Source organism: Monodon monoceros, unplaced genomic scaffold (assembly GCF_005190385.1).
Source record: "Monodon monoceros isolate NGI ecotype Baffin Bay Population unplaced genomic scaffold, NGI_Narwhal_1 Super_Scaffold_19, whole genome shotgun sequence".
In the NCBI taxonomy this organism is placed as follows: Eukaryota; Metazoa; Chordata; class Mammalia; order Artiodactyla; family Monodontidae; genus Monodon; species Monodon monoceros.
In genome coordinates, this window is record NW_021703775.1 from 57,923,521 (window position 1) to 57,941,337 (window position 17,817).

Here is a 17,817-nt window from a genome sequence, read left to right on the forward strand (position 1 = left end):
TGTGTCTTTCAGCTTTGACCCTGAAAGATCCACGTCGGGGAGAACTGACTTGGAACAGTGAATTAGGAAAATCTATTGGAGGGCTGAAATCTCTTTTTCCAGCAATCTCTTGGCATTAAAGAGTGGAAATAAAATCACTATTCTCTACATAGAATTTAACTTCAGTTTAAGATCTTAGTGCTAAATTTAAAAAGACTTCCAATTGTAGGTGATCACAGAGTATTAATATTTATAGGTATTCTAAAGAAATTTGCATGTAATTCTCTTATATGGTGGCCTATATCAGTGTTTGATGAATGGAGTACTTTATCTGTAGTTCATCCAAATTTAGTAGGGAAATTATGATGGGGGAGTAAATTTAGCTGAATCATGTCATTGTACTCCATGATACCTGTGAAACATATTCGCTACACTTCCCTTTAGAGGTCTGTTGACTAGAAATAGTGACAAATATGCTGCCTGTATATCTGCAGTATCTATCTTTATTCGTGCTAATAAAAGAAAACTGGCCACTGTAGTCAATTAATTTAGGTGAAATTTTAAGGTAGCAAAGATTTCCTGCCAAATGGTTTATTTTTATTTTTAAGAAACCAACTAATGCTTTCTTTACATTAAGCATAAGACTACTTGTTGGTTTTAACAAAATCAGCAATCTCCAAATTTGGTCATTATGATACTTTAGCACTTACTAATTTTGAGTTCTTTTTAATTAAAATGTGTTACTTGGTAGAACTTCATACTTTTAATTTTGTGATAAATATACTACTCCTGAGTTGCTAGAAGTATTTCCCCAAACTAATTATGTGAATGTCAAATTTGCTTATAAAACAGGTAGGGACATGTGTAAAACTCCTGAGTAAAATATGTAAATTTCATTCATTCAAGAAATATTTATTAAGCACCTGCTAGGTGCCAAGCGTGTTCTAAGAGAGTGGTCAGTAGGGTGACTGGGATCCTTATTTTTGTGGCACATACTTTCTATGGAGGGGGAGATATAAGGCACACATGTAAACAAATGAAAAAAGTTATTTTAAATACTGGAAAGGGCTGTGGGAAAAAACCCTGTTTTGTTAAAGTGATGGGAGAGGGGTCTGTAACTTAGACTGAGTGGTTGAGGAAAGCCACATGGAGGAGATAACATTCGCACTGAGACCTAGATGATGGAGAAGCAAGCCACGTAAATTTCTAGGGACAGAGCGTTCCAGACAGGGGAGAACACAGGACAAAGATTCTGGGGTGGAAAACAGGTTTGGCCTGTTCAAGGAACAGCAAGAAGGGCAGATTGCAGGGGCCAGATCACACAGAACTGGGGAGACTATGGTAAGGGATTTAGAAGATTTTTTTTTTCCCTCTATTTTCTGGTTATGGTGGGGAACTAATTGAGGGTTTTAAGCAGAGGATTGGCAGTCTAGGAGGGGAGACATGTAATAAATAAGTACTTACATAAATATTCAAATGATGGGTGGATTAAAATTGGGGGAGTGTAGGAGGACTGAATTTGGTTAGGAACCTTGGGGGAAGATATTCCTGAGAACATGACGTTTAAACTGAGATTTAAGGAATTAATTAGGGGAACAACATGGGAAAGAGTATTCCGGGCAGAGAAATATCATGGGTGAAATAAGGGTCTAGAAAGAGCTTAATAGCATAAGGATCTGAAAAAAGGTTAGCTTGTCTATTGGTAGTTTACACAGGGGAAAATAGCACCAAATGGGGCAGGAGAGATTTGGCAGTGAGTACAGGATTTTATGAGGCACGTGTAGGAGTTTAGTTGTTAATGCTCTGTAGCAGTGATTTTAAGGAGAGTAACTTAATCACATTTACATTTAACCGTATTATTCAGTTTCTACTCTGTGAGGATTGGTTTGGAGGAGGGGGCAAGAAGGGAGACCAGTTTGATACCACCTTAAGTGAGATAAGATGGTGGTGATGATGAGAATAGGGATGGCATCAGAAGATTTTGAATGAAGACAAATTTAAGACCTTCGTTATTGGTTAGATTTAGGGGTAAGGAAAAGGAGGGATGTATCATGGACAGCCCTCAGGTTTGTGCCTGCAAATGGGTAGATGGTGATGTTGTTACACAGCTACACAGGTCAATTGAAGGTCACTGTAGAGTTTTAGCATTTTAAGGTGTAAATAAAAGCTTTTCTGTAGGATTGATTATTTTAAAATTACTGTCACCTTAATGACAAGCACCTGTAATGCTTACGATGTATCAAGCATATTTCAAATCATTTAATCCTGATGACAACTTAATGTGGTAGGTGCTATTATTATCCCCACGTTACAGATGAGGAAGCAGGCATAGAGAAGTTAAATGACACGCATCTAGGCAGTTTTGCTTCTTGGTTCATTCTTTTTTTAAAAAATTTATTTATTTTATTATTTTATTTATTTATTGCTTCTGGCAGCGTTGGGTCTTCATTGCTACATGCGGGCTTTTCTCTGGTTGCGGTGAGCGAGGGCTACTCTTCGTTGCAGCGTGCGGGCTTCTCATTGCGGTGGCTTCTCTTGTTGCGGAGCACGGGCTCTAGGCCTGCGGGCTTCAGTAGTTGTGGCACGTGGGCTCAGTAGTTGTGGCTTGTGGGCTCTAGAGCACAGGCTTAGTAGTTGTGGCACACAGGCTTAGCTGCTCTGCGGCATGCGGGATTTTCCCGGACTGGGAATCGAACCCATGTCCCCTGCACTGGCAGGCGGATTCTCAACCGCTGCACCACCAGGGAAGCCCCTCCTGGTTCATTCTTAACCACTAATAGGTTTGGAAGGTTTTAATCACACAATTTGCATACTGTTTGGTAATATATTAAATTGGAATTTAACTATGTTGTACTTTTCCTGGAAGGTTTACTTTTTGTGCATTCAAGTAGCATACCTGGCTATATCTGTATAGCATTGAAACAAGCAGTGATAATATCCTTTTTAATTAAATACTGTTTGCTTTTACTTTAAAAAATTCTCCTTTGAAACTGACTGCTCTTTATATTACATTATATTGTTACTGTTTGCAACAGCTTTTGAAATAGTGTTGATTTTGCTTTGTACAGTTAAATGTGCCTTGTGATGTGAAGGTAAAGACTCTAATAGTCTTTGCAAATCAAATAAGCTAGATGTTTCTTTCTGTAAAGAAATTAAAAATTCATTAATGTAAGTATATAATCTTCAGGCTGAGAATAGTGTTTGTGTGGATAAGGTATTGGTGCACTAATAATGTGCCACTCCTCAGTGGACTGGCTGTCTCCTCGGTGAGGAGGGGCTGTCATTGCACTGAACACAGTAGATACTGTATGTCTCCTTAGATTGGAAACTGGCACTTAGTAGACAATCTCAAGGGGAGAGTCTTAAAAATGTTGATGTGGGAGAGGATAAGATCCCCAGGAGTGTTGCTAGTGGGATCAAGCAGTTGATAGGGAAGAAAGGCAGACAAGGTACATAGTCTCTGAAACTAGCTATTAAGTGGGTTTAAAAACAAACAAACAGGGCTTCCCTGGTGGTGCAGTGGTTGAGAGTCTGCCTGCCGATGCAGGGGACACGGGTTCGTGCCCCGGTCCGGGAGGATCCCACATGCTGCGGAGTGGCTGGGCCCGTGAGCCATCGCGTCCGGAGCCTGTGCTCCGCAACAGGAGAGGCCACAACAGTGAGAGGCCCGTGTACTGCAAACAAACAAACAAAAAACAGAAAACAAAACACAAACCTAAACTTTAAAAAACTCTCTCACCTATTACATATTCTGTAGTTATTTCTTCATCACTATTCAGTAAAGTTCTTCTGCAAAGGTTAACTTCTTTTGGTGTGCTGGGTGAACAAAAGAGTTTATATAGCTGTTTTTTAGGAGCTATATAATTTTGAAGGGGTGTCTGTGGTGTTTGGTGAAAAAGGGCCCTAGAGACAGATGAATCTCTGCATCTCGTTGACTGTTCTTCTTATGTCTTCCACTAAAACATTAATCCTGGGCTTTGTTTTAATAAGGAATGCTATACTTCTGGGTAACTCTTATTAAATTAGGGAACCATTAGCTTTATCACGTGTCATTTTTGGAAATTTCTTAGGACCTTAACCCTTGAAGTTTCAGAATGAAAAATAATGTTTACAATTTATATGTATATTTTAATCTTTGTAACTTGGAGTAATTTTCAGGTGATGCCTATAGGGAAATTGGAATCTGAATTATTAGGTGAAATTGATTTTCCACTCACTACATCTGGTTTGTGTGTGCATACAGTAGCAAAAGTTGTTTATAGAATCATACAGTGTTCAAGAACAGCTGCTGTGCACGTTTAGCTGTTAAGACCTGATTGAGATAGAGGCCTTACTTAGTATTCCTGCTTATCTCTATATATAGTAAGAAACGGACTGGTATTCTTGGTCCTATTATAGAGGGAGTGAGAAATCCAGTGTGTGTTTGAGCATCACTTTTTGTAACTATTTCCAAATGACCTATAATGGAGGAGAAGTTATTTGAAATTTTGCTTTAGTTGTGATCCTTTAGGAAAAGTTTAGAATGCAGGAATTAAGGTAACCTGTTTCTCTCTTTTTTAACTCTAGGTGAGAATTATGAAGATGATGACCTAGTAAACTCTGATGAGGTTATGAAGAAACCATGTCCAGTACAGATTGTTCTTGCACATGAAGATGACCATAACTTTGAGCTTGATGAAGAAGCTTTGGAGCAGATATTGCTACAGGAGCACATACGAGATCTTAACATAGTAGTGGTATCCGTGGCAGGAGCTTTTCGTAAAGGGAAATCATTTCTACTGGACTTCATGCTTAGATATATGTATAACAAGGTGAATAGTGTCTTTTAAATTGAACTGAGTTAAAAACAAAAATTACCAACCAATATTGTTTAAAAATAATAGACAAAAAACAGTAAGAGCTGTATCTTTAATTTTACGAAAATACAGTTCTTGATAAGACTTCTCAGTTAAGACAGTAATGTAAGTTTGAGCTCTTGATTCTTCTTCATCTCCATAATTCCTTTTTGCATGTAGTACATATTGAGGCATATGATTGAGCACCTGTGTTCCAAGCATCGTAGCTCTAACCTAAGATGTCTGAGTAGACTCTAAAGTCTCTGAAGCACTGTTCAGTCTCTCGCTTTTTGTTATTTCCTTCCCCTTCTCAGTCGCCTTTACAACAGTGGGTGAAGTAGGCTGATAGAGACTTCTGTAAAGGCATACTTATGCTCCTCAAATAAGTCTCCTTCAGAGACTTACTTTTTGAGATAAGGTTCAGTTCCTTAAAGTGACTTCCATGGTCTTCCATGATCACTGAGCCTCATCCCTTGTCTCTGTATGTCAGGTATACTATAGTTTTTGCAGTTCCTCGAGTATGTCATGTTATCTCTCAAATGTTGCTGTACTGTTGGCTAATCTTTTTTTCATAGGAAGCCTTCCTTGGTTTCTAAGGCTGTGTTATGACCATATGGCACAGGTCCTATGTTTCATTGATACTACTTTAGTTACTTATTTTTCCTGGCTAGTTTACTGTCAGGAGTGGGCTTTATCTTGGTTACCATATCTCCCATGCCTGGCACGATAATTGGCCCATAGTAAGAACTTATTTTCTATTTTGACTGATGAATCACCCTTTCTCTACACATTTTCACTTTTTGGTGGTACCAGACAATTATTTCCCTCCCCCTCCCTGACTTTGACTTTCTCCCCTGAACAAAAGCAAGAAAAAAAATTTTTTTTTCCCGCTTGAGTCAGAGTAGTTTTCTAACAGTTGAAAGTTGCGCTGAGGGAATGAGAGTTTGATAGGAACCAAGAAGGAGGAATTGGAAATTTGTAGCAGAGCACTTAAGGGGAAGGGCTTTATAGGAGTAGGCTTTAGACATTCAGAAGGCCACATGACGGTGCTAGAAATAACACTTTGACAGAATTACATAATTGTCTAAACATCTGTCAGGGTGTTCACCTTTACGTGTTCTGTGTAAATCTGTAACTGGATATGCATCCTACTTGAGATAAGTAATAAGGCAAACATTCCTAGTTGATTTTCAGGAAGCTTTTCAATATTCTTTCCATAGGGATCTCTTCAGGCATGTTCAAGCATGCCTGAGTATCAAAAATGTAGTTCATGATAAAGAACACTATTTTACACAAGTTGGAAATTGAGAAAGATATAGTATTTTAAGGTTTTTCCACTTAGACTTGATTATTTTCCAGAAATATACATCTGAAATAGAGAAATGTATAAATAGTGACTTATTCTTTTTTTTTTTTGTGACTTATTCTTTAAAAAAAAAAGTCTGTACGTTTAAAGATGATAAAGAATTTCTGTATTTTGAGGCTCTGACTCCTTAAGTTAGCTTGTGTATATTGTTTCTATCTGTGTCTGAGCTGTTCACTGCAAATGTATTTGATTCCAAGTAGGTCACAGACAGAATGTTAGAAGGGGAAGGAAGCTTAGATCACTTGTCTAGCACGTTTCACCTTAGGTGCCATTTCTTATTTGATCTCTTATCAATTAGTAGTGGCTGTTCAGAGGGCGAGTAGCAGCCCACATGTGTCGTATATTTGTAATCTCTGAACTAATAGAATTTCCTCCTTTGTGGGTAAAGATACTGAAGGCACAGAATGGTAAGGAGGACCTCAGGCTACACAACTAGTTAGTGGTTTCTAAGCTAAATGTCTTTATTAATTTTCATTCATAAAGTTTCCATATAGGATTCCTGATGTAAATAATCTTATTCTGTCAATTGAAAATCACATTAAACAGTGTTTGATTTGGAGGAATAACAGGATTCTACTTATACTGACTTAGTGGTGGGTCATGCTTTTCCTAGGAGATGAAAGTAAAGGAGAAAAAACAGTGGGATGGTTTTGGAATATTTCATTAACCTATATGCCTGCAAAGATGGGATGGTAGTTGAAGGTAGGAGATAACAGTGGCTTTATACAGTCGTCCCTAGGTATCCCAGAGTGGGGGCAGGATTGGGGGGGCTATTGATTCCAAGACCTCCAGTGGATGCCAAAATCCCTGGATGTCCAGGTTCCTTATGTAAAATGGCGTAGTACAGTCAGCCCACTGTATCTGTGGGTTTCACATCGGGAGGACCTACTGTACTGATTTCGTATGTCTTCGGTATTGACTTGAGTCAGTTTATGTAAAGCAGTTCACTAAAGGAGCCAAATGTAAATATTTTACTTCATGATTTAGAAATAGATATGTGTTTTCATTTTGATTAGTTAGTAAAGGAATCATAACAAAGCTGAATGTGAGCTCTGTTCTGTTGGATAAAAACAAAAACTTCAGTAGCTAAGTTCTTAAAACCAAGAATTTTCTGAGATTGTTACCAAACATTTCCAGATTACAGGGGAAATTCTGATTTTTAGGTCTCATTTTCTTGCAAAGTAAATAGCTTCCTACACAGTTTTTTTTTTTCCTTAAGCTGCTACTTGTATTATGAAAATAGGTTGTTTTTGCTTGAAATATAGAAGGAAAGAAATCAGTCTTTTGTAAACTTGAGAAGTGAATTAAAAGTTTTTCTAGCATAAAATTCCTTCATGTCATGTTCGAATTAATTGGTTATTTATTTTTAAGATAAATTTATTTTATTTATTTATTTTTGGCAGCATTGGCTCTTCGTTGCTGTGTGTGGGCTTTCTCTAGTTGTGGCGAGTGGGGACTACTCTTTGTTGTGGTGCATGGGCTTCTCATTGCAGTGGCTCCTCTTGTTGTGGGGCACGGGCTCTAGGCATGTGGGCTTCAGTAGTTGTGGCACATGGGCTCAGTAGTTGTGGTGCACGGGTTTAGTTGCTCTGTGGCATGTGGGATCTTCCCGGACCAGGGCTCGAACCCGTGTCCCCTGCATTGGCAGGCGGATTCTTAACCACTGTGCCACCAGGAAGCCCAAGACTGAATAATATTCTATTGTATACATATATCACATTTTATTTATCCCCTCATCGTTAGTGGGCATTTGGGTTGTTTCCACCTTTTGGCTTATGAATAATGCTATAATTCTATGAATATGTTAATATAACATATATTCACTAATTATATATAATACATTAATATATAATAATGAATGATAATGGTATGAGGTAAGGGTTCAGCTTCATTTTTTTTGTATATGCCTATCCAGTTGTCCCAGCACCGTTTGTTAGAAAGGCTATTCTTTCCCCATTGAATGATCTTGGCACCCTTGTTGACAGCTAGTTGGCCATAGACATGTGGCTTTATTTCTGAACCCTCAGTTCTGTTGCATTGGTCTGTATGTCTGTTCTCATGCCAGTACTAGACTGTCTTGATTACCTTTGCTTTGTAGTAAGTTTTCAAAACAGGAAGTGAGTTCTCTTATTTTGTTGTTTTTTCAAGATTGTCTGTTCTAAGTCTCTTGCAATTCCATATGATTTTTGGACTTAGTCTATCAGCTTCTATGGGAGGTTAGCTGGGATTCTGTTGGTGATTGGATTGAATCTAAAAGGTCAGTTTGGGTAGTGTTGCCATCTTAATATTAAGCATTTCAATCTTTGAACATGGAATGTTTTCCCACTTATGTGGATCTTCTTTAATTTCTTCCAAAAATGTTTTGTAGTTTGCAGAGTATGTTTTACACTTCTTTTGTTAAATTTATTCATTTTTTGTTGATGTTATAAACAGAATTGTTTTCTTTCTTTTTTTTGCGATACGCGGGCCTCTCACTGTTGTGGCCTCTCCTGTTGCGGAGCACAGGCTCCGGACGCGCAGGCTCAGCAACCATGGCTCACGGGCCCAGCCGCTCCACAGCATGTGGGATCTTCCTGGACCAGGACACGAACCCGCGTCCCCTGCATCGGCAGGTGGACTCTCAACCACTGCGCCACCAGGGAAGCCCCCCAGAATTGTTTTCTTAATTTCATTTTCAGATTGTTTGTTGCAAGTTTACAGAAATACAATTGATTGTTTTATATTGGTCTTGTATCCTGCAACCTTGTTCAACTCATTTATTCATTCCAATAGTTTTTTTTTAAATCATTTTAAGTGAACAATTTTTATTTATTTATTTAAATTTATTTATTTATTTATTTTTGGCTGCGTTTTGTCTTCGTTGCTGTGCACGGGCTTTCTCTAGTTGCCTCAAGCAGGGGCTACTCTTTGTTGCGCAGGTTTCTCATTGCGGTGGCTTCTCTTGTTGCAGAGCAAGGGCTCTAGGCGCGTGGGCTTAGTTGCTCCGAGGCATGTGGGGTCTTCCTCGACCAGGGCTCAAACCTGTGTCCCTGCATTGGCAGGCGGATTCTTAACCACTGCACCCCAAGGAAGTTCCCGTTCCGATAGTTTTTTAGTGGACTTTTTAATGTTTTCTATATATAAGATCATGTCACCTGTAAATACAGTTTTCCTTTTTCCTTTCCAATCTGAGTACCTCTTATCTCTCTCTTTCTTAGCTAATTTTCCTGGCTAGAGTCTGCAGTACAGTGTTGAGTACAAAGTGATAAGAGCAAATATCCTTATCTCTTTCCTAATCTTTAGGGAGAAGCATCTAGGTTTTCACACTATGTATGTTGTTAGCTGTAGAATAGTTCTGTATATGTTTTTCAATCAAGTTCAGGAAGTTCTCTGTTTCTAGCATGCTGAGAGGGATTTTGTTTTCTTAATCATGAGTGGATGTTGGATTTTTTCAGATGCTTTTTCTGCATCTGTTGATGTGATCATATGATTTTTATTTAGCCTGGTGATGTGATGGATCACATTATTAATTTTTTGAATGTTGAGTTAGCCTTGTGTCCCTGGAATAGTTAGTTGTGGTGTATATAATTCTTTTTATACAATGTTGGATTTAATTTGCTAATATTTTGAGTGTTTTTATATCTATGTTCATGAGATATATTGATCTTTAGTTTTCCTTTCTTGTTATGTCTCTATTTGGTTTTGGTATTAAGATAACACTGGCCTCATAGAATGAGTTAGGAAGTGTTCCCTCTGCTTCTATTTCCTGGAAGAGCTTAGAGAGAACTGGCATCATTTCTTTCTTAAATGTTTGGTAGAACTTACCAGTGAAACTGTCTGAATTTGGTTCATTCTCTTTTGAAGGTTATTAATTATTGATTAAATTTCTTTAGTAGATACAGGTCTATTCAGATGACCCATTTTTTTCTCGTGTGGGTTTGGTAGGTTGTGTCTTTCAAATAATTGGTCCATTTCAACTAAGTTATCAAAATTGTGGGCATAGAATTGTTCTTAATATTCTTTTACTATCTTTCTAATGTCCATGAAATTAGTAGTTTTGACTCTTCTTTGATTTCTGATATTACTGTCTTTTCTCTGTCAAATCAATTTTATTGATCTTTTCAAAGGACCAGCTTTCGTTCCATTAATTTTTTTCCCCTGTTGTGTTGTTATCCTGTTTTCTTGTGTTCAGCTTTATTGGTGTCTGCTGTATTTTTATTCTGCTTCTTTAGGTTATATCTAGTTTCCTAAGGTAGAAGTTTAGATGATTGATTTTAGATCTTTTTTCCTAATATATGCACCCAGTGCTATAAATTCTCCTCGTAAATATTGCTTTCACTGCATTTTACATATTTTCATGGGTTGTATTTTCATTTTCATTTAGTTCAAAATATTTTAAAATTTCTGTTGAGACTTTTTTGACCCGTGTGTTATTTAGAAGTGTGTTGTGTAAACTCCAAGTATTATGGGATTTTCCAGCTGTGTTTCTATTACTGGTTTCTAGTTTAATTCAGTTGTGGTCTGAGAGCATACTTTGTGTGATCTGTTCTTTAAAATTTATTTTAAGGTGTGTTTTAAGGCCCAGTGTATGTCCTATTTTGGGGAATGTTCTGTATGAGTTTGAGAGGAATGTGTATTCTGTTGTTGGATGAAGGATTCTATTGGGTTGGCCAAAAAGTTCCTTCGGTTTTTAAGTAAAAATAAAAGACCACATTTTTCGTTTTCACCAGGAACTTTATTGAACAGCGTATTCCCCGTTTTGTTCCACTACCTTCTGCCATTTTTCAGGCAACTTCACAATTCCATCCACCCAAAACGTTTTATCTTTTTGAGCAAAGAACTGTTCCAGGTGCCTTTTACAGTCTTCCAGGGAATTGAAATTTTTTCCATTAAGAGAATTTTGTAAAGACCAAAATAAATGGAAATTTGAAGGTGCAATGTCTGGTGAATATGGCGGATGAATCAGAACCTCCCAGCCAAGCTGTAACAGTTTTTGCCTGGTCGTCAAAGAAACATGCGGTCTTGGTTATCCTGATGGAAAAGCATGCATTTTCTGTTGACTAATTCCAGATGCTTTTTGTCGAGTGCTGCTTTCATTTGGTCTAATTGGGAGCAGTACTTTTTGGAATTTTCGTTTGGTTTTCCGGAAGGAGCTCATAATAGAGGACTCTCTTCCAATCCCACCATATACACAACATCACCTTCTTTGGATGAAGAATGGTGTTTGGTGTGGTTGGTGGTGGTTCATTTCGCTTGCCCCACAATGTCTTCTGTTCCACATTATTGTACAGTATCCACTTTTCATCACCTGTCACAATTTGTTTTAAAAATGGAACATTTTCCTTATGTTTAAGTAGAGAATCACGTCAGAAATATGGTCAAGAAGGTTTTTTTTGCTTCTTATGTGGAACGTAAACATCAAAGAGATGAACATAACTAGGGTGGTGCAAATGATTTTCATTGCTTGATTTGGATATTTTGAGTATGTCAGCTATCTCCCGCGTGGTATAACGTTGATGGTTCTCAGTTAATGTCTCAATTCGATCACTGTCAACTTCAGCTGGTCTACCTGAACGTGGAGCATCATCCAGAGAGAAATCTCCAGCATGAAACTTCGCAAACCACTTTTGACACGTCGGATCAGTCACAGCACCTTCTCCATACACTGCACAAATCTTTTTTTGTGTTTCAGTTGCATTCTTACGTTTCTTGAAATAATAAAGCATAACATGCCAAAAATGTGGCTTTTTTTCTTCCATCTTCAGTATTAAAATGGCTACACAAAAATTCACCAACTTTGATAAATTTTTTTTTAAAGGCATGCTGGTATGACAGCTGTCACAATACAGTCTAACAAAATTGTTTCGAATGAAGTTAAAGACAACTAAGCACTACTAGAGCCATCTTATGGAAAAAACCAAATGAAGCTTTTGGCCAACCCAATATAATGTCAATTAGATCCACCTGATTGTTGGTGCTGTTCAGTTCAGCTACATCCTTACTGATATTCTGTCTTCTGGGTCTGTCAATTACTGATGGAGGGGTGTTGAAGTCTCCAAGTGTAATAGTGGACTTGTCTTGTTTCTTCTTACAGTTCAGTTCTTGCCTCACGTATTTTGATGCTTTGTTGTTAAGTGCATACACATTAAAGATAACTGTTAAGTTTTTCTGGAGAATTGACCCCTTTATTATTATGTAATACCACTCTTTATCCTGATAATTTCCTTGTCCTTAAGTCAGCTTGGTCGGAAATTAGTATAGCTACTCTAGCTTTTGTTTGATTAGTGTCAGTATGGTATGTCTTCCTCCATTCCTTTTCTTTATGTTTAAACTGGGTTTTTTGTGGACAACAAATATTTGGGTCTTTTTTTTTAATCCACAGTGACAGTTTCTGTCATTTAATTGGTTTATTTCAATCATGCACATCTAAAGTGATTTTTGATAGGATTGGATTGTTATTTCTTATGTTTGTAATTTTCTATTTGTTGTACTTGTTTGTTCTTTTTTATTTTTTTCTGCCTTCTCTAGCTTTAATTGACTATTTTATATGATTCTACATTCTGTTCTTCCTTAGTATATCTATTATACTTCTCTGAACATTAAAAAAAAAAACTGGTTGCCTGGAGTTTGCAATATACATTTAAAACTAGTCTAAGTCTGCTTTAGAATATTACTATACTGCTTCATCGGTAGAGCAGGTACATTATGACAGAGTATTCCCAATTCCTCCCTCCTGTGCCTTATGATGTTGTTAATTTCCTCTGTGTTATGTACGCAATCACCCAATACATTGTTGCTATTAGCACTTCATACACATAGTTGTCTATTAGATGAATTAAGAGAAAGAAGAATAAAAGATTTACTTTCTTGTCTTTCTTTGACATTCTTTTATATATATGTCTGAGTTTCTGACCTATATTATTTTCTTTCCCTTGGAAGAACTTTGAACACTTCTTTCAAGGCAGGTGTACTAGTAACAATCTCCCTCAGTTTTTGTCTAAGGAAGACTATTTCTCCTTCACTTTTGTAGGATAACTTTGCTGGATACAGAATTCTAGGTTGGTGGCTTTTTTCTTTCAGCACTTGAAATATTTCACTCTATTCTCTTCCTGTTTGTGTGTGAGAAGTCCAAAGTGATTCTTATCCTTCCTTGTTCCTCTACAGGTAAAGTGTTTTTTGTCTCTGTTTTCTTTCAGGATTTCCTTTTTGTCTTTGTTATTTTGCAGTTAGACTGTGATATGCCTGGTATAGATCTTTTGGTATTTATCCTATTTGGTGTTCTCTGACTTTATTGGATCTGTTCTTTAGTATCTGTCATTAATTTTAGAAAATTCTCAGCCATTATTACTTCTGATGTTTCTTTTACGCTTTTCTCCCTTCTCCTTCTGGTATTTCCATTACACCTAGATTACACCTTTTGCGGTTGTCCCACAGTCCTTGAGTGGTCTGTTCTGTTATTCTTATCCTTTTTTGTCTATGCATTTCAGTTTGGGAAGTTTCTATTGATATATATTCATGTTCACTGATTCTTTCCTTGGCTGTGTCCAGTCTGTGGATAAGTATATTAAAGGCATTCTTTACTTCTATTACAGTGTTTTTTATATCTACCATTTTCTTTTAATTCTTTGAGTTTCCATCTCTCTGCTTACATTACTTGTTTTTGCACATTTTCTACTTTTCTCATTAGAGCCCATAAGATATTAATCCTAGTTATTTTAAATTTACTACCTCATATTTCAAAATCTGCATCATATCTGAGTTTGGTTCTGATGGTTGCTTTGTCTCATCAGTCTGTTTTTCCTTACCTTTTGGTATGGCTTGTAATTTTTTTGTTGAAAGTTAGGCATGAAATATCAGAAAATAGGAACTGACAGTTAAGTTTTTAGTGTGAGGTGTTATGTTAATCTAGCTTTAGCTCAGAGATGTGTTCAATGTTTTCTGCTGCTTTAGGTCCCAGAGACTTCAGTTTTCTCCCCCTCCCCCATTATCCTTGGGTTTCTCTAAGAACTCCTTAAATAGAATGTGTCTTGCAGCTCTCTCATTTGTAATCCACTGTCATCGTAGTGGAGCCTGGTTGATGTGGTGGTAAGGTGTGGGAGAGGAAAGCTATATCATTTTATGATTAAATCTCAGTTTTGTAAGTGGGCCTGAGTCCCTGGGCTGTGACCTTCAGAAGTGTTTCTTAGCCTTAACAATTTTTTTTCTCCCCTTACTTGAGACAGGAAGGATAGAGGGGGCTGGAGTTGATGAATTGCCCTTTCCAGGCTTAGATAAAGCTCTGATAAGGTAGTTTGTCTTGGAGGGCAGGTCTTTGTTAATGGGGACTGCTATCAGTGCTTACTTTCCTGAGTGTATTTGAAAATGGTTGCAGGGAATTCCCTGGCAGTCCAGTGGTTAGGACTCAGTGCTATCACTGCTGTGGCCCAAGTTCAGTCCCTGCTCAGGGAACTAAGATCCTGCAAGCTGTGTGCCATGGCCAAAAAAAAAAAAGAAAACCTCAGGGAGCTCCTTGAGGTAAAACCCAAGAAAGTGGGGGCCTATGAAGCCTGAACCTCCATGAGAGGTCTTAGGTCTCAAGCTAGTCTACTCTTAGCTTCCAGCAGTTTGTCCAAATTACCATTTAAGTGTTTCTTCCAGTTGCTCCAGCAGCTTCTGCTCCTTGGTAACTGACCTCAGCTTGTGATTCTTTGTATTTGCCTGTCTCTCAGATTTTGGTGTGCAATTTGCCCTGTGACCTCAATTCTCTGATCTAAGAAAGAAAGTTTGTTGATTTTCGTATTGAGCTTTTTTCTTGTTGTGAGGCCACTGTGCTTTTTACATTAGCTTTATATATGGGAGCACTGAGGCTGAAAGTCCAGTGGAAGACTGTGAAGTCAAATCTCCATGCCAAACCTTAATTTAATAACTAGAGGTGTTTTGCCTTTCTGTTCTAGTAGCACTCAAGTACACTTAAAAAAACTGTGGTTAAAAAATGCATAACAAAGTTTACCATTTTAATCATCTTTAAGTGTACAGTTTAGTGGCATTAAGTATATTCATATTATTGTACAATCATCATCACCAGTGCATCTCCAGAACTTTTTCCTTCCCAAACTGAAACTCTGTACACATTAAACTCCTCATTCCTCCCCTTCCTCCGGCCCCTGATAACCACTTTTCTACTTTCTGTATGAGTTTGACTACTGTAGGTACCTCATATAAGTAGAATCATACAATTTTGTTATTTTATATCTGGCTTATTTTACTTAGCATAATGTCTTCCAGGTCAAGGTCACCTTTTAACCAGAGACTTAAAAAAAAGGTTATTTACATTTCTTTGGTGTGTACCTAAGTTGATATAGTTGTCCTTGTTTGAGCTAGTGCCTTGGGTCAGTCATAATGTTATCAGTTTGTCCAGCCCCAAAAGGGAGGAGTTGGACATGGGGGTGGTTAAGATGTTAGACAGTTTTAAAACTGTTTTAAGAGTCTAATGTTGCTTAATTTGTTCCAGGACCTGTAGAGTATTCTTACATATTCAAATGAAAACTGTAAATTATGTTTGGTGGTCAGAATGTTTATATTAACTCATTCTATCCACTGATTTGTGTGTTTAATGTTAATAACCTATCTCCAGAATTAGGTACTAGTTTTATACAGATTAAGATTTTCACCTGTTATTTTATTTTATTTTTTTGCGGTACGCGGGCCTCTCACTGTTGTGGCCTCTCCCGTTGCGGAGCACAGGCTCTGGACGCGCAGGCCCAGCGGCCATGGCTCATGGGCCCAGCCGCTCCGCGGCATGTGGGATCCTCCCGGACCGGGGCATGAACCCGTGTCCCCTGCATTGGCGGGCGGACTCTCAACCACTGCGCCACCAGGGAAGCCCTGTTATGTTTTTTTAATTTATTTTATTTTTGGCTGTGTTGGGTCTTTGTTGCTGTGTGCAGGCTTTCTCTAGTTGCGTTGAGCGGGGGCTACTCTTCGTTGCGGTGCACGGACTTCTCATTGCGGTGGCTTCCCTTGTCGCGGAGCACGGGCTCTAGGCACACAGCCTTCCATAGTTATGGCTCATGGGCTCTAGAGTGCAGGCTCAGTAGGTGTGGCACACGGGCTTAGTTGCTCCGCGGCATGTGGGATCTTCCCAGACCAGGACTCGAACCTGTGTCCCCTGCGTTGGCAGGCAGATTCTTAACCATTGTGCCACCAGGGAAGTCCCATCTGTTATGTTTTTATGGGGAATGTTTCATAACTAGGAAGGATCTGCTCTTTCATTGTACAGTTACTTGGGTCTTTAATTTCATCCTTTTTGTCCCTTTTCCTCCTCACTGTGATGAGTTACTATGGCTTTTGAATGGGCCTTTATTCTTCTGGCCTGCCCATTGTTGGAGTCAGTAAGACTGGGAACAGGGTGTATGGTCTGATACATGTAGACCTGGTTGGACCACCAAGTCTGTGTTTCAAGTTTACCAGCTGTTGTTTCACTTTGTTGCTAGAGAATGTTATCTTTCCTATGGTGAAATAAGAATTTGTTTCTTATTATTCAGAGTAGGTAGGGGTTCTTTATTGTTTTTTTTTAATTTTTTAAAAATTTATTTGTTTATTTTATTTTTGGCTGTGTTGGGTCTTCGTTGTCTTCGTTGATGCACGTGGGCTTTCTCTAGTTGTAGCGAGGGGGACTACTCTTCGTTGCAGTGTGCAGGCTTCTCATTGCAGTGGCTTCCCTTGTTGCAGAGCATGGGCTCTAGGCGCGCAGGCTTCAGTAGTTGCAGCATGCGGGTTTAGTAGTTGTGGCTCATGGGCTTAGTTGCTCTGCGGCATGTGGGATCTTCCTGGACCAGGGCTCGAACCTGTGTCCCCTGCATTGGCAGGTGGTTTCTTAACCGCTGTGCTACCAGGGAAGCCCGGATTCTTTATTGTTGATAATTATATTACACTGGTAAGTCTTCTTGGCAAGAGTTTATGTTTATTCACTATAATATTTGACTACATTTAAAGTTCAGGTGTTTTCATATTGCCTTTTGCAACTGAGATTTATTCAATAAGATTTTTTTATTTTACTGGAGGATTAAAATCATTTTAGAAGTTTCGAGTTTTAAGGCCTGTTTTGTCCCTACAGTAGTAAATGGTATCAGATTACTGTTTTTCAAGTTCTTAAGTTTGCTTTTACTAACTTATGGCAGCAAATAGTATCTGTTATCAGCAAGGCTGCTTCTAGAATTCATTAGAATGCTCCTTGAGGGCAGGAATGTTTGTTCTTTTTCACTGCTGTATCCCTAGAACCTAAAACAGTGGCAGGCACATGGTAGGGGTTCAATAAATATTTGTTGAATGAGTATATATGAATATATTAAATTTATCAGTATTCAATATGTTAGAGAAATAGCAAGACTTCTTAATTTCATGTTTTGAAATATCAAAACTTAGTGGTTTTAATTAGCTAGGTTCTCTGACTTACTTTTTCTTTCATCCTTTTATTGACTAATCAGTTTAGTAGACATTTCCATTACAGGGTAAACTAAGAAGAGATGATATATAGTCAATAGATTTTTTAAATGAGACACCAGTTCTTTTTAAAGTTTCTTTGGAGAGGGTAAGGTTAACAAACATCTTAGCCTATGATATCAGTCATCTATACTTTTTAAAATTTATTTTTACTCTCTTGTTCATGTAATTGTTTCT

The 17,817-nt window shown here is 38.0% G+C and overlaps 1 protein-coding gene across 3 annotated transcripts in view; it reads left to right on the plus strand.

The window, feature by feature from the left end:
• The window catches only part of ATL2 (atlastin GTPase 2), a 62,861-nt gene that overhangs the window by 25,414 nt on the left and 19,630 nt on the right, over window positions 1–17,817 (plus strand). For 2 of the 3 annotated variants that reach the window (XM_029232063.1, XM_029232066.1), the window contains exon 2: window positions 4,546–4,790. The exons of the other annotated variant lie outside the window; for it this stretch is intronic. In XM_029232063.1, the coding sequence (XP_029087896.1) occupies window positions 4,546–4,790 (245 nt within the window). The remainder of the gene's footprint in view (window positions 1–4,545; window positions 4,791–17,817) is intronic. 3 annotated transcript variants of the gene reach the window in all.